A 19,643-nucleotide genomic window follows, 5' to 3' on the forward strand; every position below is an offset into this window, starting at 1 on the left:
GGCAATTGTGCTGGATTATAGAGGGTGTGGGACTTGCTCTCACTGGACCAACTGCATCCTTTTGGATTGTAAGGGAGATAGCACAAGAGCCACAAACAAAATGCCTTTCTGATAACTTTGGAAGCAAGACCTGCAAAAGCTCTGTGCCTGAAGGCACTCACATCACAGGGATTGCTTGGCAGATAACAGCAACCTCAGGGCTAACAAAACATATCCCTCAATGAAAACTATGTGTAACTCATCCTCCAAAGATAGAGTGGGGGGGGGGGGATGAAGTGAAAAACAAGAAAAACAAAAACAAAAAACCAACAAAATGCAAACACTGACAATAAAACAGAAAGCAACATGGAGACAGAAGACCAGAGAAAAAGATTTAGAAGCAACAGAAGGTGAAAGGAAAGACAAACCCCCAAACACCCATAGCAACTCGAAAGTATTTCTGACAGAACTCTTCAGAGCTTAGGTCAGACCCAACCTAATCAAAGCTCTGGTCTGGAGGGCTGGATGGCTCCTCCCTACAAGGGAGAGGCAGCAGACTTAAAGGACCCTGCCTATTCCACAATGAAGGAGTTACCATCCCATGTGTTAGGAATGTCTCCCAGCATCATCTAGCAAACAATGCTTTAAAAAGCTTAACTATAGTTTGACATGATGTCCGAAATGATGAACCATGTTTTGTAAAGCAGAATCGCAACCCATGTTTTGAATTGATGGACCATAGTAATAACCACTGCTCCACCTGCAGAGGCTACTGTACCATGAAAACAGGAGAAAAAGTGCCAAGAGGAACTCTTAAGTCTCAGTTCAGGCATAGAATGGTTGGGCTCAGGGACTCAGAAGGGCCCGTCACTGATATTTCTCTTGTATTCTATGTAACAAAATTAACATCTAGAACCATTCACTACCATTACAGGATCTTCTCAACACTTTAAGAATGCATTTTCCATTTAGGAGTTTTAACAAATATCCTATCTTTAGTAACTGGCTCTGAAAAGTGCGCTTTTATGAAGGCAAGATGTATATCAATAAAAAGCAACAACAAAACACCCAACAATATTAAGTGTTAGGCACCTCTGGAAGAAGATGCAGGATATAAATTTAACAGATAATATATGTGTTCTCTTGTTATTAAATGTGGTGAACTGGAAAAATAATTAAAATAGTTTCAGATATAAGACATATTCAGATATTTGCATGATAATCTCCCTCATTTTTTCTTAAAAAAAAGAAAATCAATGTATACAAGATAAACAAACAAGGATAATAAAGATGGCAATGACTACTAATTAATTTGATCAAGACAAATAACTGTCTTCTAAGACAGGCCAAAACACCAGACAGCATAGTTGGAAATGATCAACAAAGATTGCACTACTCTATTAATGTCATGTGTTGTTACACACTTGTCAAGACTATAAAACAGACACAAGCTAGTTGGCTAGGTAGAAAATTACTCTGTCCATACAGCTGCAAATAAAATGTTTTAAACGAAGTGTAAGGTACAATATACAAATGTAATTCTAGATGACGACACTGAGCTATGCAAAATTCAATGTATTTTTCAAAACATTTTTTAAAACAGCATTTTCACAGCTTTTTTATATTTGTGTAGATTCCACCTTAGTATGTTATTCAACTGAGTAACTGTGAAATATTGTTTCCCAATGTGCACTTCCAAGAACATAATCACACCTTCTATTCCCACTTGCAATGCTTAAAGGGAACAAATCTTCCCATAAATGATGACATATGGATTATTTTACTGCCATAATTGTCTTAAATACCTTACATGGGAAAGGACCTATTCAGACTAAGATCCTATGCATAATGACAGTGTTCTTGAAGCTACCAGCATGAGTTTGACCAAACTGCGGGAGGCAGTGGAAGATAGGAATGCCTGGCGTGCTCTGGTCCATGGGGTCACAAAGAGTCGGACACAACTAAACGACTAAACAACAACAACAAAACTTGCTGAAGCAACTGTGTCTTATTTTCAAGGAAGCATGCATTGGATCAGACTGCCAATACACAAACTAGATAAATGTGCATGTCAAATGCATGAAACCAACTATTCTCAAAGAATAGAAGCAAGGAAAACTGGAAAAGAAGACAAGATTTTCAGACAAACTTTAGTTTTATGTAAAGAGTACAAGTAAACGGACATTAGCAGTGTTAAATCCGTACCTCTCTCTAAGAATCGAACATGATATTAATAAGAACATTTTCCTGCTCATCAGCGGCAATGAATTCTCCCCCCCCCCAACTTCCTGCAGTGTCAACCAAATGCACTGAATACTCCCACACTCTACAAAATTTAAAAGGTCTATTTGAAAAGAATGGAGTTCAGAAAGACCAATGACTGCCTTCCTTGGGAAGTGGGGAAAGAGAAGCTCCTCTCTCTCTCTCTTTTGTTTGCAGACTTTTAGTTGTGAAGCAGCTGATTAAAAAGTCCGCCTGAAAGTCTACCCAAGTCTGTTGCTCTTTCGGCATCATTTGAATATATATATATATATATATATATATATATATATATATATATATATATATATATATATATTTACCCCCTCCTCTTATTCAAATGATGCCGAAAGAGCAACAGACTTGGAAACACTCCACGCAACCAGCTGTATCCAGGGCTGAGGGCAGCATCTCTAGGAGATGGGTCAGGCGGCGGAAAAGGGGGGGAGGACGTTGAACCCTGATTGTTTGCAGCCCCCCCCCGAAACCCAGCTGCGTGACGGCAGCCTTTGCGAGGCTGGTTTTATTTCTCTCAGGCACTTATTAAAGGCTTGCCAGAAGGCGTTTGGCGAAGTGAGAAAAAGAAAGCGGGTTTCTTCCGCCCCACTTCTTCTTGAGGCACCTTTTCGCCTTCCAGGAGCTGCTGCTGCCTGTGGCACAGGGCGGGGGGGGGGGCTAAGACAGACACAACCTCTAAGTAAAACGGGTCAATAACGGTGTGGCAACTACTATTCCTGAGGGGGACTTAATTTTTACATGTCAGCGAAGAGTCAGCCACCTACACCATGTAAACAAACGATACAGGACCCCCACCATTATATCGGCGTGTGTTTGCGGAGGCGGCTGCCTCTCGTCTTCGGCGCCCACAAAAAAAGCCTCGACTCCACGGGGAGCAAACGGCCGCCGCTGCCGGGGGTCGAGCTGAGGCAGCGCCTGGCACCACAGAGCGGGGGGAAAGCCGCCCCGAGCGCCCCCGCCGCTCACTTTGGGGGAAAGACCACTCATCATCATTCCCGCGCGCCCGCCACCCTGGTTTGGGTTTTGTTTTTAATTCTCATTCTTTTAATTTATGCGTTTGTTTATTCCGCCGCCTCTCCTCAGGGGCAGGCAGCCCGCGCGCACCCCCCCCCGACCACCACCCACCGGCACCACAGCGCCGCTGCTCGCCCCTCCCCCTCGCTCCCCGCGCCCGCTGCCCAGGTAGGGGGAAGGAGGGGGGGTTATTCGAGAGGAGAGGAGCCCGTTATTGGCCTACTTACCATCAATCGCCATGATCTTCCAGGTGGGCCGTACCAAGTGGAACGCACGTAGGAGGCACACGCTGTCGGGTAGAGACGGGAAGGAACAGCGGCGATGGGGAAGAGAAGCGCCCGAGGGTGGGGGAAGGAGGAGGCAGCGGCAGGAGGAGGAGGGAGGGGGGGCTGTTAAACAGAGCGGAGCGTGCCAGGGCTGTGGACCTGCGCGTGACTCCTCCCCCCCCTCCAACTCCGCCTCCCTCCCTGCTCCGCGCGCCCAGATTCGAAAGTGCGGCGGTGGCTTTTTCTTCTTCTTTGGTTTCTGCCGGCGCGCGGCGCGGCAGTTGACACCATCTCGCGGACCAACGGTCGTCCCACATTCTCCCGCTGTCAGTCAAACCGCGCGGTAAGGCCGCCGACGCCACCGACTGCCGCTGCTGCAGCCTCCCAACGCGAGCCAAGCGTCACTGTTCAGCCTCTCGGAGGCCGGGCGTGGGTGTGAAGGAGGAGGTGGGGTGTTTGGGTGTTGCCTCACCCGCCGCGGGCGTCGCCGGATAAAAAGGCCTTATGTGAAAAGAGACGCGCTTGAGGCAGTCTAAGGAGAGTCGTGCGCATCCAGCTTCCTGAGGGGGTTGCTGCATTAGTTCAGCGTCGCAAGCGGAGCCAGGACCGGCAAGGTGAGGCAACTGCCTCAGGTAGCGGGATCCACCCGAGCAGCAGATCCCCATGTCGATCTATCTTTCCCCACCACCACGCTGCCTTGTTACTGATGTAGATATTGCCGTACTCCAGAGCATGTGCGTAGCGGGGGGGGGCAGGGGGGAACTGCCCCCCAATCAATACAAATCTGAGGTTCTGACCCCCAACAAAAAGCCCCACCCCCCATCAAAAATCCTGGCTGCACCCATGGGCTCCACCGGGTAGCACAACCGGTTTGGCTATACTGGGTGCCAGAGAGGGTGCTGCAACAATGAGGTAGAACAGAGCGCCAGAGGTGGGTGGGTGCCAAATTTTAGTGCCACACAGGGTGCTGCTGAAATTTGAGAGCCCGAAGTCTGCTACTGTCACTCTTCCTGGGCAGGGAGAAGAGAGCCATTTCGAGGTCTGCCTCAGGTGCCAAAATGTCTTGGGCTGACCCTGAGCGGAGCAAGGGCACTTGTGGCAACCGCAAAGCAGTGGCGGGTCTTGTTGTGTTAGATTTCAGTGGCACCCTATGCAACGCCAAAATTCAGTGCCCCTCCACCTCTCATACTCCATTGTAAATCATAGCCCACAAGGCTCTGCACCCAGTGCAACCAAACCAGTCACAGCCCCCTAAATTTGCCTCTGCATGAAGACTTAACAGATTTCTTACACCATAGGTTTTGGTGGTGTAGTGGTTAGAGTGTCACACTAGGACCTGGGAGCTACTGGACTTCATATCACTACTCAGCTTTGAAGCTCACTGGGTGACGTTGGGCCAACCACTGCCTTCCAGCCTCACCTACCTCACAGGGTTGTTGTGGGGATTACGTGAAGATTCGGGAGAACCATGTACGTGAGCTGCCTGGAGAAAAGGGCAGGATATAAATGCAATAAATAAATAAGTCTTCAAGTGTATGAAATATTATCCTGAGCTACAGGAACATTTACAGGGGTGCAGAAATTGTACATTCAAATACATATATGCATTCAAATGCAGTGGGCGCTCGGGTTGCGAACGCGATCTGTGCGGGATGCACGTTCGCAACCCACGTCTGCGCACACGCGGATTGCAATTTGGCACTTATGCGCAAAGCGTGATTATTCGTTTCTGCGCATGCGTGACCGCCGAAACCCGGAAGTAACCCGTTCTGGTACGTCCAGGTTTTGGCGGTCCATAACCTGAAAAAACGCAACCTGAAGCATCTGTAACCCAAGGTATGACTGTATAGACTTACACCATGGCTTATTCAGAAGTAAGTCCTATGGAACTCAATGGCACTAACTCCCAGATAAGTAGGGTTAGGGTTGCAGCCCAAGAAATTCAATAGGACTAAAGTCAGTCATGATGTAAATTTGTTACAACTAACTTTAATCCCATTTAAGATCTGGGTTACAAGCCAGTCTTTATTTAGGGCAGAGCCATTGCTGCTTCATTCCAGAATCCTTGCTGTGTAAAATGAAAAATTGATGACCAATTTAAATCCCATCTTAATTCAATGTAAGCTTCTATAACATGAGAGAAATGTGCCAGAGGCTATACAAAGATGGTGGGTTGGTGTTTGTCCTCTGTGGTCTTTTATTAGTGTCATTAATCTGCATGGCACTTTACAAGTATAGGTGCATTTCCTGGGATTGACAACCTTATTTTATTAAATTCAATGCAGAACGGAATACCTAAATAGTGGAAAGATGGAATATAAGCCTTTATTTACACAAAGCAAGAGTGGGTGTTTTAGTGCTGTTTACAATTAAGGCAAAGTTAATCTATGTTATATGATACAAGTAGGCAGTACTTATATTAAGGGGGGGGGACTGCCAAATTTACTCCACCGTTATTTGGAAGAATCCCAACAACCAGAGGTGCTAGGGGTCTACCAGAAACTAGCAACAAGCTATCTTCTGCCAACATTTGGTTGCTGCTGAACCTATTTTTTGCCCACCTTGTCATCAGAATGTATGACTGATACCCGGAGGGTTTAAAATGAATTTATTTAAAACAAAATTGACGGAGGGGATTTCAATCATATATATAAGAATTGTTGAGAATACTTATTTTTCTTTTTAGAGGCTGGTGTTCTTTTTAATGTTATCATGCTATTCGTGTGTTTTGCATGTTTTAGATTTGTTCTATGGCTCATAGAGACTGTCAGTATTAGACAACTAACAAATAAATAAATAATAATAATAATGAGCCACCCTAGAGGTAGATAAGTTAACATTTCTATGACTTGTAAGACAAATTGGAGACTGAAAATGTTATCCCTGTGCCCATTTTCCTGTGCCACTTAATTCCAATTAGCAGGCTGCTTAGTCACGAAAGTGTTCCAGTGTTAGAATTAAAGGGGTGGCTTCAGGTCAAGAAGAGTGTAAGTTGGCAGAGATATTCAGATGAAGCAGGTACTCAGTGTGCCAGTACTATGGCTGGCTGTAGTTAATGCTTCCTATCAGCTCCTTTTCATTGTTACCTTTTTAAAAATCCAGATTCTCTTTAATCTGTTTTTTCCCTTATTTTGAATATGTCTAGTTTTCTCTGTCTTTTGCTCTGTCTTCTGAAAACTCATTTTTGGACCAGTTTTCATTAGCATATATATATTTGTACTAAACATTTATAGCCCATTATAAAAGAACAGTGAGGCGTACAACAATTAATACACATAAAAAGATTGAAGACAATGCATAATAAAATGAAATTCACAATTTATTATGTCAAGGTCAAATAACATTTTACTTCATCAGGATATTAAAAATGTTTTAGCTTGACTCCAAAAAGCAAGCAATGGAAGCTTCTATAACAAGAGAGCTCCACAGAACTTGAACTGCATTGTCTACACTTCATTTACGTTGTCTTTCACCTGTAGAAAGCCCAAAAGAGCAAAAGTTTTAGGATGAATATGTAATGGCATTACCATGACAGTAGCAGGGCTATCAGAAGGAGCCATAGCACCATTATAAGAATAAATAGGAATGAAGGTGCTGAGCTAAAACTCAAGTACAGTGGTACCTCAGGTTACATACGCCTCAGGTTACAGACTCCATTAACCCAGAAATATTGCTTCAGGTTAAGAACTTTGCTTCAGGATGAGAACAGAAATTGTGCTCCAGCGGCGCGGCAGCAGCAGGAGGCCCCATTAGCTAAAGTGGTGCTTCAGGTTAAGAACAGTTTCAGGTTAAGTATGGACCTCTGGAACGAATTAAGTACTTAACCCGAGGTACCACTGTATTCACTTATTAAAGCTCAGGATGTTGACTGATACCCCCCCCGCCATGCTTTGTGGCTTCTTACTCATAGCTTGTTTTGCATCAAATGCCCTCCAGCAACATTCTTCTTCAAGTCTCTTATTAGATTTCCTTACCATCCCTTCACTTTTGCTGCTCCCTTTCATTTTGTCATTTCTTTATTCTTTCTGCTCTTTTACTCCTATGTACACCAAACATTTGAAAGTGAAAGTGGTCCCAACACACATTCTCTGCATTTTAGTGATTTGTGTTCAAATCTCTCTTCCAACATTTAAAATCATATGAAGCGTGATAAGCACCGCACCCCAGCCTTTGACTGGATTTAACTGTCCAGGGGTCCTTTACCTTTACCTTACAAAGCAATAAACATGAACTTGATATATTCAGTTAGAAAAGTAAGAACTGGTCAGAAATATAGATGCTAGACATAGTCCTGGCTTGGATTAGCTAGACTGAGAGCCTGTGGAGCAGCTCCTGCTGGAGCATGAATCATCTCACTCCAGAGACCTGGTAGAAAGCAACAGATGTAAGATCCCAGAAGTCAGAATTCAAACAGCAGGTTGAGGTTGAGTCTTTCAGGACCTGGGAGAGCTCCCAGCAAATTTAGCAACCAAGACAGGTTGCTTAGACAATCTGAATTTAGCTGAGAGCAAAGGCTACTGAGGCAGATGTCAGGCCTGCAGGATCCATTTTGTTGGGTTTTTTTACTAGATCCTAAAGACCACCAACCAGAGCCAGGTGCAAAATCATGGCTCAGGATGTAGATATACACAGAAGTTAGGAACAGGCTGCTTCTGAGCACATGTGTAGCCCAATAATTTGCTTTCAGCCCCGGGTTTGAGCTCAGTTCTCTCATGTTCACTCCTGACTCATACCCACTAGCTTTCTTTATTTCAGCAGTCTTATTTTGGAGAGTGAGAGCCTTTTGCTAAACAATTGGTACTTCGAGACCCTTTCTGATGTACTGCAAATCACTCTGAGATCTACCAATTCCTAATGTACCTTCAGGCTACGCCTGCCTCTGGAGAAAGCTGGTAAGAATGCTAAAGGTCAGAACCCTACTTTAGAGACATGTGCCTGCTGTGCTTGGCTTAGATCTGTATATTGGCCATTGGTCTGATCAAGCAAGCTCTTCTTATGTTCTTATGCACTGTCTCCCTTTGTGGCCTCTAGGTGTGTTTCCCCCCTCTTCTCTGCTCTGAATTTATATGGGAGTGAAGGCCACTGGGCACTTACTGTGGTTGTGGGACTGCTTAAGGTTATACTTAACTTTAGTAATTTGAACCCCTGGCCTCAAAGGCACAGTCTGATATCAAATCCTCTTCTGTGTGGCGTGTGCTGTCCCTCAGACTGTCATGTGTGATCCCTAAGTCAGAGCCCTGTTGACCTGCATTTGGAGAGGACACCTTCGTGTCAAAATCACTGTCCAAGGGGACCGGGCACTGGGATATTAAAAATATCATTGGAAATTACATCATTTCAATGAGCTGAAAATACCATCTGATTTTGATGGAGAAGGGGCTAGGATAATTTCTTAACATAAATCACATAAAGAGAGGAGTTATTATTGATTGTTCCTACTCCTATAAAGGTAAACTGAAACAATATTTTGATACATTGATTTTTTTATTCAAGAATCCTCTTTTAAACAACTGGACGTACTAGCTTGTTCAATAAAAATCTGGATACCATTTAAGATTCAAAAGTTGTTTTAGCAAGTTCAAAATCAGCACATCATGGCTATTCATTACTATTCCAAAATGATCCTCACTGAAACTCAGCTCAGAATTCAGTTACACTGAACACACACTTCATTCATCTGCTTCCATTTTATAAACTGAGAAACTTTGTCCACATATTGAATTTATTGTATCCACCATAACAAAACAGTGCAGTATCATAATGCTGAGTGCAAAAATGAAATGAGTGGGTGGATGAACCTATAGGATTCAGTTACAGTGGTACCTCGCAAGACGAATGCCTCACAAGACAAAAAACTCGCAAGACGAAAGGGTTTTTTGTTTTTTGAGCTGCTTCGCAAGACGATTTTCCCTATGGGCTTGCTTCGCAAGACGGAAACGTCTTGCAAGTTTGTTTCCTTTTTCTTAACACAATACAGTTGCGACTTGACTTCGAGGAGCAACTCATAGAACGCGGTGTGGTAGCCTTTTTTGAGGTTTTTAAAGACTTTGGTATTTTTGAAGCTTTTCCAAAACTTTCCCGACACCGTGCTTCGCAAGACGACAAAACTCGCAGAACGAATTAATTTCGTCTTGTGAGGCACCACTGTACGTAAGTTTAAAAGGGAAAGCAGTAAAAAAAGAGGGCTGGTGAGTGGTACTCTTGAGAGAGACTTTGTGTCCCCCACCCCCATGAACAGAATATCTTGTAATATATGAGTGGTGTTGTGAGTATTGTCCTAATATTGGAGAAAAGATCTAAAGCAAGCCAAAAAGAGAGAACCCCCATACCATCAACGAAAAGGGAACAGTAGCAGTCGTATACACACTTCGATAGACGTCAGCTGCAGTGGCAGTTAAATAAGCAAAGGGAAAGGGTACAAGCCTCTCACAACATCTGTCCTTCTGTTTTCCATAAGTATTACTGCAGCCTTCTGCTTTGCTTCAGAAGTGAATAAGGAACGTTAACTGAAATTAAAAATCAATAAAGTTTTTTTTTCCAAAAGAAAGAAATAGTGTCTCCTATTTGCCTCTCTTCAGTCTTACAAAAGTCCCCATAATTGATATGGGGTTAAATGAGCAGAACTTGCTAAAGCACTACTCTTTATTCCTGAATACATCTATAGCACCTTGGATTCAGGGTATGCTTTGCTATTTTCATCCCTTGAGCCAAAGACCAGCTAAACAACGGTCTCAGGGTTGAAGGAGGGTAAGAAAGCACCCATACCCTCAAATCCATGCTGAGGCCAACTTCCCCGTGTTCCCTTACCCAATGGGTGAGAAATACATGAAGGAAAAGGAGGGGGAAATATAAACTGTCTGAACTCCCTCACCCCTATGGATTTCTCAGAACACCTTCTTTGTAGGGCTAAATGAATTGGCTTTCTTAATCCCATTATCCTTATCTTTGTGCACAATTCTTTATACATAATTTTTTAAAAATAAATGTTTTAGTCTCATTTCTTTTGTACCATTAGATATATGTGGCAGAGCCTTGAATCTGTACCCATTGTACCTAAAACTGCCTCCCCAATATTGTTAAGCACTCCTCATTTAGTTAAGTTGGATCCATCTTTAAATAGCAGTCTCAACAGAAGAAGAAATATTAAATTTAATAAATAAATAAATAAATGCTTGTGTCTTCATTTTGTGTTTTTGTGTTGTAAACCGCCCTGTGATCATGTAATTAAGGGCAGTATATAGATTTAATAAATACATAATATAAAAACAAACAAATAAAGATAGTTTCACTGAGAATTATTTAATCAAAGGTCAACAGGTGTGAAATGAATTTGCTGTTAACTGTTGTGGCAAAACTTGCTTTTAAGATGTGATTATTTACCCTTCCAAAAGCTCACAGAGGAGTCATCAGTCTAATGGTACATGGGCATAATTTAGGCATTAAGATTTATGACAGAATTGGATTAACAAATGTGTATTGATTTCTTTAAAGAAGTTTTATTTCCATAGCTCTTTGAAACCCCTGATGTTTGAGAGCTTGCCCTTTTATAAAAAAGGTTTTAAAAACCAATTTCATCTGCTGAATTCCTGATTAGGAACTCCTACACTACAATAGTTGCCCAGAAACGGAAAAATCATTTCCACTCTTTCTGTTCCTTTCTGTTCTGTGTTATTTTCAAGGATGCAACTAGAGTGGCATTAACAATTGTGTTCACAAATGAGAATAGATTATTTTCAGTGAGTACTGTTTTCTGTCACTTCAAAAGTGCTCATGTTTGGGAGCTTGCCCTTTTAAAATATATTTCTTCATACTTTAAAAAATCCATAAGATGATTCTTTTCACTAAATAACATTTCCTATGTTTTATTATTGAGCACAGCTGAAACCAAAGCTCTCCCAATATTTAAGTTGTATTTATATACAGTTCCCAAAAGTTCATTGTGTACACTTGAAACTGAGAAATTCTCACGACTGTTGAACGCAGTACAGATGTTGTAGGAGGAAGGATATTGTAGTAGCTCTATAGGAGAGTGAATGGTGCTTAAAAGTAAAGGCTTCCCATTGGGCTCCATTTCCATCTCATTTCAACTCTATTTCGGCATGAAAAGGAAAAATATCAAAACCTTGGATGGTGGGAATACTGTGGGTGAGTGTCCCACTGAGCATATCACAGAGATGCAGAAACTTTGCATGTTTTCTAGAGGCATTTTTCCATTAACAAGCACATTCCATCCCCCCCCCCCCCGAACAGTGGTGGCCAAAACAGCAATCAAGTAATTATTACACCTGCAGAAATTTTGGTAAGAAACACCTTAGCCACACAATTTTCCAGAAAACAGTTCTGTTCATTGACGTTCTTGTGCTTGCTTTGTTTTATTTCAAGCATCCTGTTCTTAAGGGTAAAGTTAGCAGTAATTAGTTTAAAACCACTGTCTCACATGATCATATCAAACATTATTATTTGTAAAATCACCACATCTTTTTAATTGATTTGAAGATGTAACTGGAAATCACATTAAGTATCTAGACTGTACTTTGGATAATGAGAATGCCTACATCATAATTTCATCAAACTAAATATATTTTGGGAGCTGTTATATCAACAACTTTGTAAGAATATTGACAGTGAGTCTTTTGTTGGTCATTCTACCTCATTTATCTATAAAAGTGTGGAGAAAAACCAAATGAGCTGAATTATTTCAAGGTCCACCAATCCAGCACCCTATTTCCAACAGTGGCAAAGACTCTGGAACACCCAGCGAGATAGCTTGCTGAGAAAACCCTCTCCTGACATTTGCCTGTTTGTGACGACTATTCAGAGATACACTGTTTTAAAACATGAGGTTGTGGTTCGAGGACCCGAACCCCGCACAGTGGAATGAAACACAAGGACACGTGATATAAGGTTAATGGGCAAGAAAAGGCCACAACTTTATTGATTACAGCAAATGAAAAGGTATTGGCTTAGGCATTGGATTACGTCAGCTGACTCCACCCCACTCGGAGAGGGGTGAGTCTAAAAAACAAAGGGGGTTTATTCACCAGTAGGTGGAGCCTGTTGATGCTAATCCAACTATAAGCTCTCCCCTGATGTCACCGAGGGTCGTGCCATGGCCTCCCGCCAAGCAGGCATCGGACAGAATACACGACCGCCGGATTCCTTTAATGGAATACCCAAAAATTGAAGGCGCAGGCGATGGCCACACCTAGCCCTTCGACACCACAACACATTATTCCAATGCCTAACCTACCCACCAATACCACGAAAGTTGTGACGATTGCTACCAGGTAGGTGAAAAAAACCAAAAGGCCTAATGCCAAATGGAAAAATTCCTACCAGGCCCCCCGGGCAACCAGGGTGACCAACCTAAGGTCCATAGCAAGGCCAAAAGAAAACTGGAAACCCTGCTCTAAGGGAGTGGAGGGTGGGTGACTTGCGACGGGATGACAAAAAGTGAGGGCTGGAGGCTGGCGCCGCAGCAATTTAGGCTGCAGTACACGCCCCCTTGAAGGCACCTGGTTGGGTGCCTGGCCAAGGGCGTGGGCGCCAGCCAGGTGGGTGGGAGGCAGGGGGCAAACACCCCCTGCTTGAGGCGGAGTCCGGCTCCCGGCCACAACCACTCCCCTCTCTTGAAGGGAGGAGAGTCTTTTCCATTTAGGCACCATTATTAATACATGCTGCTAGAAGTATCCCTTTGGATTTTTTCTTATGTTTTTAAAAAACCATCTCAGCTGCTTACCATCACCTCATCTGGTGGTAGCAAATTCCGTAAGTGAATTACGTATAGTATTAAGAACTGCCATCTATTGACAATCAGTTTGGGGTAGTGTATGATCCTGGTTCTAGTATTATAAGAGGATGGAAGAAATTATGCCATTTTCACATATCTTTCATCTACCCTATATTTTGGGGAATGGTTTGTCCATTTGTCTGCTCGTACTCCATGTGTAAGAGGGAACAGGGTGGAAGAAGAGGGGCAGTGATGTTGCTGTCATAAAGAGGAGAATTGGCAGGGTTTGGAGGTGACAGGGGCATCAGTCAGACTGTGGCAAGGGCAGCCCGCAGCCCCAGAAAGAGAGCAAAAGGCAGCTGGTGTCTCAGCAGAGCCAGTGGAATATCTTTGCTTCCCTTCTATGTAGATCAACACACACACTTCCCTTTCAATGTATTTGATATCCAAGGCTCACCATAGACTCCTTGGGGAGGAAGGGTGGGGTATCAGTTCAATAAATAAATGTCTCACCATTTATATTCATCCCACCCAGATTCTGATATTCCCATTATATCTACGTTCACTTTGAGTACCAAGCACTCCAAGATCCCACATCTTGGCTTTTGAGACTTCTGGCATTAGGGCATAAACGCCTAAACATTGTGTCCTTTTCCTTCCTCCTTTTTCTTTTTGCATGACATATGGAATGCCAGCAAAGTCATTAGATAGATTAATGTTTTTGTAGGGGGAACACAGAACAGACCTTCTCATTATATATATATGATTATATATATATAATTATATAATTATATAATTATATAATTACACACACACACACACACACACAAAATGCAAACCAGGAGTAAACAGAAAACAAGTGAGACTTGCGAAGAAACACAGGGCTCCTGCTCTTCAGGGTTCCAGCCAACCAACCATACCTTCTTCCTGAATATTTCATTTTATGCCCTCCCTTCCTGGCATATTCCCCCACCCTAGATTTGAAATATTCATGCAAACCCTGGTGCTCCCTTGAGCCTACTGTTTCTTCCCGGTTAATGTAAGAACATAAGACTAGCCTGCTGGGTCCGGTATCCTGTTCTCACAGTGACCAGCCAGATGCCTGTGGGAAACCAGGGAGCAGAGCACGTGCTCAAGAGCACTCTTCCCTCCCATTATTCCCAACAACTGGTATTTTGAAACATTACTGTTTCCAATTGTGGAGGTAGAGCATAGCCATCATAGCTAGCAGCCTTGTTCCATGAATGTTGTAGCTTGTTCCATTGGGCTGGCACTGGGAGAACTGAAATTGTTATAGGCTTTAGTTTTTCATTCATATAGCAAGACTTAGAGAGACAAGCAACACATTCCTTAATATACTTGGAAGCAAGTGTACTAAATGGAGCTGATTCCCAGGTAAGGAGTTATTGCTAATCTGTAAGAAAGAAAAAGCACTATGGCTTGTTTTTTGCTTTGTGAACAATTGCCAGAAAACCAACGGACAAGGATTTTGTTCTTTTCAGCTGTGTGTGTACTGTTGTGCCAGCAGTAGACTACCGCTGATGGAACCCTTTATGGCAGTGTGACTTGCCAGTGCTGTACAAGAGAACTGAGTGAAGCTGGGGAACAGCTCCAGTAAGGATGTAATGATAAATTTGCAAAATAAGTGGTGTAAGTGAAAACAGTCCCATTTCAGTCAATGGAACAGGTATTTATTTTTAAGTTTTTTTAAAAAAACAACACACCAAAAACTTAAACTGTTATTTAAAACACAAACACACACACACACACACACACACATATATATATATTCAACAATAAAGAAAGAAAAGAAAGAAAAAGAAAATAGAGAGAGAGAGAAGGATAAACTTACATCAAAAGATAATACAAATTCCACATGTTGAGATTACTCTGAATCTCCTAACTAATGTCACCTAAGAATGGCAATGTGGGTTTGTGAGGGTATTATCAATAATCAGAGTAGGATGATACAATAGGCGAAAGATGTGGGGCATAATATACAAATGATGGCTTGGGAGAGGCTATGAAAAACAGATCTGAAATTTATGGCATGTTCTTCATTGAAAGAAAACTATATATGAAAATGACGTATTGGTGGTACTTAACCCCAGTAAAATTAGCAAAAATGTATAGAACAAGTACCAATACATGCTGGAAATGCAAAGAAAAAAAGGGTACCTTTTATCGTAAGTGGTGGAATTGTAATGTAATAAAAAAGGGAAAGGATATATAATGAAATGTGGGGAAAAGTTTAAATTAACCTTTCCTTAAAAACCAGAAGCTTTTTTATTAGGAATTATAGGTACCAAGATCCCAAAAGATCAAAAGAAACCTGTTCATGTATGCTACAATGGCCGCTTGGATGCTGCTAGCCCAGAGATGGAAGAAACAACCCTGACCAAAGAAGAATGGCAAATCAAGTTGATGGACTATGCCGAAATGGCAAAATTAACTGGGAAGCTCAGGGACGAAGAAGACAACTAATACATTTTGTGTGTATATACCGATATGTGTGTTTCTGTGTGTGCTACAATCAATATTGATTAATAAAGCAAGTGATTGGAAGTGCAACCTATAGAACTATGACCAAACCCTCTTCCATTTACATGGAGAAATTCACTCCTTTTCATGTAGGCTAACTTTATCTTATTTTATATAAACATCACTGTCCTTTCAGTGCTGCATCTTTCCTTCTTTGTTCATGGGAAAGCAAGAGCCAAAAATGTAATAAAATTTACTAACCTAACTGTAGATGATAGGACATTCCAACATTTTCTTACTGTTTGCTGTCTGTGGTTACCTTTCCTTCACCTTGTTGTCAGTTTACTAGGTCTAGCTGCTGGTCCACAACTAGAAACTATGGTTTCTCAATGTGCAAAAAGCTGGACAATCCAAGGCTTATGCCACACATTCCAAAGTTTTTTCCCTGTACAAAAAATAAATCTTTTTGTGCATTTCCAATCCACACTTCAGACTTAAAGAAGCTTGCCTCGCCTCTGGTAACCATGGTTTCTCTCCTTCAAGATTATTCACCTGATGCTAAATCTCTAGCAGATGCCCCACAATCCATATTCAATTCTGTTACGTATCTTTAAAATATTCTGTTGGGTATCTGATCTTTTAAAGTACCAGACAACTTTATGTATTTGCAATTTTTCCAACTGTGGTTTAAAATAATTAATTCTAAAATGGTTCTGTTTTAATATTCCTCATAGTTTCAGCTTTCAATCATTCTGCATGAATTTTCCACGTCTTTAAAGATTCATACACATCTGAAATAATCGAGCCATTGTACTTTAGTACTTACGTATATACTAAACAGATCTTACTCTTTCCACCACTTAACTGCCCACTCTTTTCCTATCCAACTCAGTTCGAAAATTGCCCAATCTGCTTTCTTGAATCCTTTTCTCTGAAACTTGAGCCCACTTACCAAAATTATAACTCGGAAATGTTCCCAAACATTTCAGCCCCAAAGTTGGAAAATACAAGTCTCTTTTTGCTCATTTTCCCCCTAAAAGCTACTGCTCTTTCCAATGGAAAATGACAAGTACTGTATATCTTGGCAACTGTGATTCATGTGTCCATAATCTCACAAATGGACAACAATAATGCACTATCATGGTGGTTCCTTGAGATTGATCTAGAAATTATTGGTGGTGCAGAACACTGCAACCAGGTTGCTGAGTGCACTACCCGGGTGTGCACATATTTCACCTGTGTTGAGGGAACTGCGCTGGCTGCCGATTGGCTACTTATTTCTAATATATAAAGCCCTGGAAACTCTCAGCCCTGGAAAGTCTCAGCTTCAGGATCTGCCCTTCCAGTGAGCACTCAGGGCTGATTTCCTTCAGAATGGAGAGGTCTGATCTTCTTGCAGTCCATGGGACTCTCAAGAGTCTCCTCCATCACCATAATTCAAAAGCATCAATTCTTCAGTGACCAGCCTTCTTTATGGTCCAGTTCTCACTTCCATACATCACTACTGGGAAAACCATAGCTTTAACTATACGGACCTTTGTTGGTAGAGTTCTGTAAACATCTACCATATCACCCCTTACTCACCTTTTCTGTACAACAAAGTCCCAAGTGCACTCACAGTCATTAGCCCAGGCTCTTCATGAACGAACAGTGTTACATTTCATGAAAAACTGAAGGACCAAGAAACAGGAATTCTATTTGCTTCATGACAATCAGTGATGAAAATAATACCAGTTTTGAGATTTGCTGACAATATCTCCCATGGTTCTGTTTAGTCTGTTCGAGTATAAGGCATATTTTCATTTTCTCGCTTTTTTTTTTTTTTTTTGCTGCCATCTCCAGCTGGAATATTTCCAGCCCTGATATCCTTCTGCATGGCTGCTCTGGCTTGACAGTCACCATCTGTCTCCTTTACTTACGATTATAAATCTAAGAAATGGCCCAGGTAAAATGGCATGCCAGCCAGTCAACATGCCCTACAGAGAAATCTTATCATGCGCAATCACAATAATGTATTTTCCTTCTGCATTTTTGTTAGTTTAAGAATTTAATTTCCGTTAATTTCGTGGTCTTCTTTATATGCATGGGAAACAAATTTTGCACTAGAAAGATAATTGAAAGCAACAATGAACTTGTCCTACTTTATCTTTTTTGAAGTTGATTCAGGGAGAGGAGAAAGAGAGGGGGAATTGTCTAATTTGGAGAGTCGGTGTAGTGTAGTGGTTAAGAGCGGTAGTCTTGTAATCTGGGGAACCGGGTTCGCGTCTCCGCTCCTCCACATGCAGCTGCTGGGTGACCTTGGGCCAGTCACACTTCTTTGAAGTCTCTCAGCCCCACTCACCTCACAGAGTGTTTGTTGTGGGGGAGGAAGGGAAAGGAGAATGTTAGCTGCTTTGAGACTCCTGAAGGGGAGTGAAAGGCGGGATATCAAATCCAAACTCTTCTTCTTCTAAAAACATGGAGCATGGGAAGGGAACATGGGAAGGGAAATGAACACAAGTCAACAGTGTGACAAGCTGGATAGTGTCCATATCAAGGGTTGTGCCTTCTCCTTGCATTAATTGCAAGATCAGAACTGAACCAACAGATGTACAAATCAACATGAGTACTGTGTCCAGTTCTGGGCACCACAATTCAAGAAGGACACTGACAAACTGGAACGTGTCCAGAGGAGGGCAACCAAAATGGTCAAAGGCCTGGAAACGATGCCTTATGAGGAACGGCTAAGGGAGCTGGGCATGTTTAGCCTGGAGAAGAGGAGGTTAAGGGGTGATATGATAGCCATGTTCAAATATATAAAAGGATGTCACATAGAGGAGGGAGAAAGGTTGTTTTCTGCTGCTCCAGAGAAGCGGACACGGAGCAATGGATCCAAACTACAAGAAAGAAGATTCCACCTAAACATTAGGAAGAACTTCCTGACAGTAAGAGCTGTTCGACAGTGGAATTTGCTGCCAATGAGTGTGGTGGAGTCTCCTACTTTGGAGGTCTTTAAGCAGAGGCTTGACAACCATATGTCAGGAGTGCTCTGATGGTGTTTCCTGCTTGGCAGGGGGTTGGACTCGATGGGCCTTGTGGTCTCTTCCAACTCTATGATTCTATGATTTTATGAATACAATCCATTATTCAGGGAACCTACATGTTGCAGAGTTCACTTCCCAGCCACACAGAGGGCTGATGTGCATACATATTCGTACACACACTAACTCTCTTCTGACCTCTAGGTGAGCAGGTGAAGGTGAGGGGATGTGCAGCAGGTATGATCCCTCTCTCTTTGCATTTCTCTCCATAGGTATGATTGTTTGAATGGGGTTTAGTTTGGCCTTCACATCAATATGTTTCAAGAGATCACTTATATATTGCCCCCTAAGACTGAAATCTTATACTTACTCAAGAGTAATCCCCATTGAACATAGTGGAACTTATGACCAAGAAAACATGCATAGCATTGCACAGTTAGATTCAGGAAGGGTACTGTATCAACTGTATATTGGCATCCATTATTAAAATAATATGCAAATCATGCAGTTACAGGCTCTGTTCTCTGTCCTGCTTATTTGTGCTGAACAATTTACACAGCTCTGCCCTAAGGTTTCTAAGCAGATCTCATCTTCGATTGTATTTCTTTGGTTAATTAAGCTTTGAAGTTATTCATATTTCCTAATTTTGGTATAACAGCTGATTTGCTTCAGCTGCTGGAACACAATTTCTAAAACTAAGAGGAGTAGAGTACAAATGGAATAGGTTAGATATCTGTGGCACTTTTAAATAAAAGAAACATATTGGATTCAAGCCATGGATGGCCGTATTAATAGCAAAGTTTCTGGAGGAATTATAATATATTGAAACTATTTGTTTTGTGCACACATTCTAATATCCAGCTACACTGCAGCAAT

General features: G+C 42.1%; 1 protein-coding gene and 1 long non-coding RNA gene across 6 annotated transcripts in view; one reads left to right on the forward strand and one right to left on the reverse strand.

Annotated features, from left to right (window-relative positions):
* SYT14 (synaptotagmin 14) overlaps nucleotides 1-3,626 on the reverse strand; it is an 84,553-nt gene extending 80,927 nt beyond the window's left edge. For 3 of the 5 annotated variants that reach the window (XM_081186006.1, XM_081186003.1, XM_081186004.1), the window contains exon 1: nucleotides 3,498-3,590. Coding sequence is in view for 2 of the 5 variants with exons in the window: in XM_081186007.1 (XP_081042133.1) it covers nucleotides 3,498-3,510 (13 nt within the window). In the remaining 3 variants the exon portion in view is untranslated. Of the gene's footprint in view, nucleotides 1-3,497 lie in introns of all 5 variants that reach the window. The other 2 variants (XM_081186007.1, XM_081186005.1) reach the window with 1 other exon arrangement.
* Nucleotides 3,627-3,802: 176 nt separating this feature from the next.
* On the forward strand, nucleotides 3,803-16,149 carry LOC308582716. Its single transcript, XR_014005794.1, has 3 exons — nucleotides 3,803-4,150; nucleotides 8,292-8,428; nucleotides 15,560-16,149. It is a non-coding gene; the product is annotated as an uncharacterized lncRNA (long non-coding RNA).
* The last annotated feature ends 3,494 nt before the right edge of the window (nucleotides 16,150-19,643 follow it).

The sequence above is a fragment of the Podarcis bocagei genome (assembly GCF_964188305.1).
Source record: "Podarcis bocagei genome assembly, chromosome: 3".
NCBI classification, from domain to species: domain Eukaryota; kingdom Metazoa; phylum Chordata; class Lepidosauria; order Squamata; family Lacertidae; genus Podarcis; species Podarcis bocagei.